The sequence below is a fragment of the Notothenia coriiceps genome, unplaced genomic scaffold (assembly GCF_000735185.1).
Source record: "Notothenia coriiceps isolate Sejong01 unplaced genomic scaffold, NC01 NC01_scaffold00036466, whole genome shotgun sequence".
Taxonomy (NCBI): domain Eukaryota; kingdom Metazoa; phylum Chordata; class Actinopteri; order Perciformes; family Nototheniidae; genus Notothenia; species Notothenia coriiceps.
The window spans coordinates 94-2,454 of record NW_011369167.1 but is presented as its reverse complement, the minus strand read 5'-3'; the positions used below and the strand labels follow the sequence as shown (position 1 = coordinate 2,454).

The 2,361-nt window shown below is 40.4% G+C and overlaps 1 protein-coding gene across 1 annotated transcript in view; it reads right to left on the bottom strand.

The window, feature by feature from the left end:
• LOC104963818 (laminin subunit beta-2-like) overlaps positions 1 to 2,114 on the bottom strand; it is a gene marked incomplete at its 5' end in the record, with an annotated part of 8,563 nt that extends 6,449 nt beyond the window's left edge. Inside the window, 3 exons of the mRNA XM_010792456.1 lie at positions 250 to 457; positions 1,667 to 1,811; positions 1,902 to 2,114. Of these exons, the coding sequence (XP_010790758.1) occupies positions 250 to 457; positions 1,667 to 1,811; positions 1,902 to 2,114 (566 nt within the window). The remainder of the gene's footprint in view (positions 1 to 249; positions 458 to 1,666; positions 1,812 to 1,901) is intronic.
• Between the last annotated feature and the right edge of the window lie 247 nt (positions 2,115 to 2,361).

The following is a 2,361-nucleotide window of genomic DNA, read 5'->3' as shown; positions in this document are numbered from 1 at the left end:
CTTCCGTTAGGCTCAGACGGCAAAATTAATAATTCATTAATTCATTAATTATGAAAGATTATTTTAGCCATTAACAGGCACAATGATATGTAAGGAATGAAACTGCCATTTCATTTTGGCGCAAAAAAATGCACTTCACTGGGCCTTTAAGCAGTTGCTTTCTATATTTGTGTGGGCAGCCAGTGAATGAACCCTGCTCCTTCAAGCAAATTGGATTATGGGAAATGTTGTTTCAACAGCTTTACTTACTTAGCATCCTTAGCTTTCTGGAGCAGCTCCTTGGCTTCCTTGATGTGCTGTGAGGTTTGGTTGACGATGCCCTCGATGTTGGTGAGGTTGGAGAGGCCGCCCTTGATCTGCTGGACCATCCTGTCCAGAGCTGTCCTGTTGACGGGCAGCGTGATGGACAGCACCTGCAGAGCCACCTTCTCTATGCTCTCCGGGTCCGCACCCTCCTCTGTACACAACAAGAAGGGGAAGAGAGAAAAACAAAAACAAATAAATACTAGAAATAAGATCCTACCGCAGGAGAATTCCAGCTGTAGATGAACTAAACTAGACTTCTGAGCACAGGTAATCTTTTCCAACTGTACAGAGGTCATATGTTTACATGAAAGATTCTTTCAAGTTTTCCATTGAAGCTCCAAATGTCTGTCATTACATTTTGTTATGTCATCATCAGAAGTTAAATACAGGTGCGAGCCTTCCTTTTGTGTGCGACAAGTTGAACAGTAAACCGCTTTTTGAGTGCTGTTAAAAATTGTTTTTAAAAGATAAAATGACAACAAATACCGATTGAAGCCAATTATTTGCTTTGATATGAATTTTGGAAATGAATACAACTTTCACTTTTGGAAAGCAAGTTTAAAGAGACACATTTATGTGCAACTTTGCAGAAACACCGGCGAGACGCACAATGAAGAATAATAGTATTTTTTAAAAAGCTGAAGCCTTTATCCAAAGTGACTTAAAGGTGACCTATGCAAAATGCACTTTTGTACGTCTTTTATACATGAATATGTGTCCCCGGTGTTCCAGGGAACTCACCAAGTGTCAGAAAACACAACCCTCTCTATTTTCCTCCATACCCAAATCTCTTAAAAAGGGGCTGCAATGGATCTGATACAGACTGATCCAGATTTGAACACTTCTGTGACGTCACAGAAGTGGCGCTACGGTTATTGGGCCAACTCCACCAATCAGGAGGAGACAGCCACGGACATTGCCGTTCGAAAGCGCTGGAGACGCTGTAGTACATATGCCAGGCCTGTAGATGGTGCTGTTCTCACAGAATCAGCCCATGCAAAGACAGTGTTAAATTGAGCGAAATGAGGAATGGCTAAAATAAATGATCTGTTTGGTATTTTGAAAAATAAAAAGTATAAATATGCCTTATATAGGTATGGTCCTACACTATATTATTCAAATATAGCATGATTGGTCCACTTTAAATGCAATTCTTAACAGTACACATGCCTACGGGAGCAATTTGGGTTAAGTTACTAACTGAAGGATATTAAGGACTAGAGATGAAATCGCTAACCCCCCCATTGATAACCAGCCAACCGTTTGAATGTTGATTTAAGTGATTATGTCAACATTATGTAAGAAGTATCAAACTATTGTGTATAGAGCTAATAACAGCAGTAAAAACACTATGATATACCAGTGAGGAAGTCTCTGATCTTCTTGATGAAATCTTTCAGCTTCTTGTTGTTGTTTTCAAAGTGCTCCTTCTTCTTCTGTGCTTTCTCCAGCGTGTTCATCGCCTGGTTCTTTACATCCTTTGTCAGGGTAGCGATATCCTGGAGCTGGACACAGGAAACAAAGACAAAGAAATGTTATACTTTATATTTTTAAGAGGATGCACTCTCCCTCCCACACTATATGTACGTATCTACCTTTCTGGCGACGCTCTGCAGCTCCTCGTTGGCGGTGTTCAGACTCTCCGTGGTGTTCCTGGTGAGATTCAGAGCTGCGACAGAAGCACTCACCGTCCCGTTGCATCCCTCTCCTCCACATACACGCACGCCCCGATCGTCATGGCAACCGGCACCACATTGACTGTCTGAGCAACTGCCATTAGCGCTTGAATTGCTGTGACCGCCACACACCTGGAAGGAGCATGCATTATCCTTACATGAAATGCTTCAGTCAGTGAAAGAAAAAATAAAGTTGATAAACATTTTTTTAAAAGAATAAAGAATGTGTGTCTTCCAATAAAATGACCTACAATTGATAGTCAGCAATGATAAAACATTCAAAGTAAAAGAATATATAAAAATAACTTTTTTTCATTGCAAATTAGTCTATAGGTCTATGAATTCAGTTCAAACTATCTGTCTCGTGAATTTCAGCGTT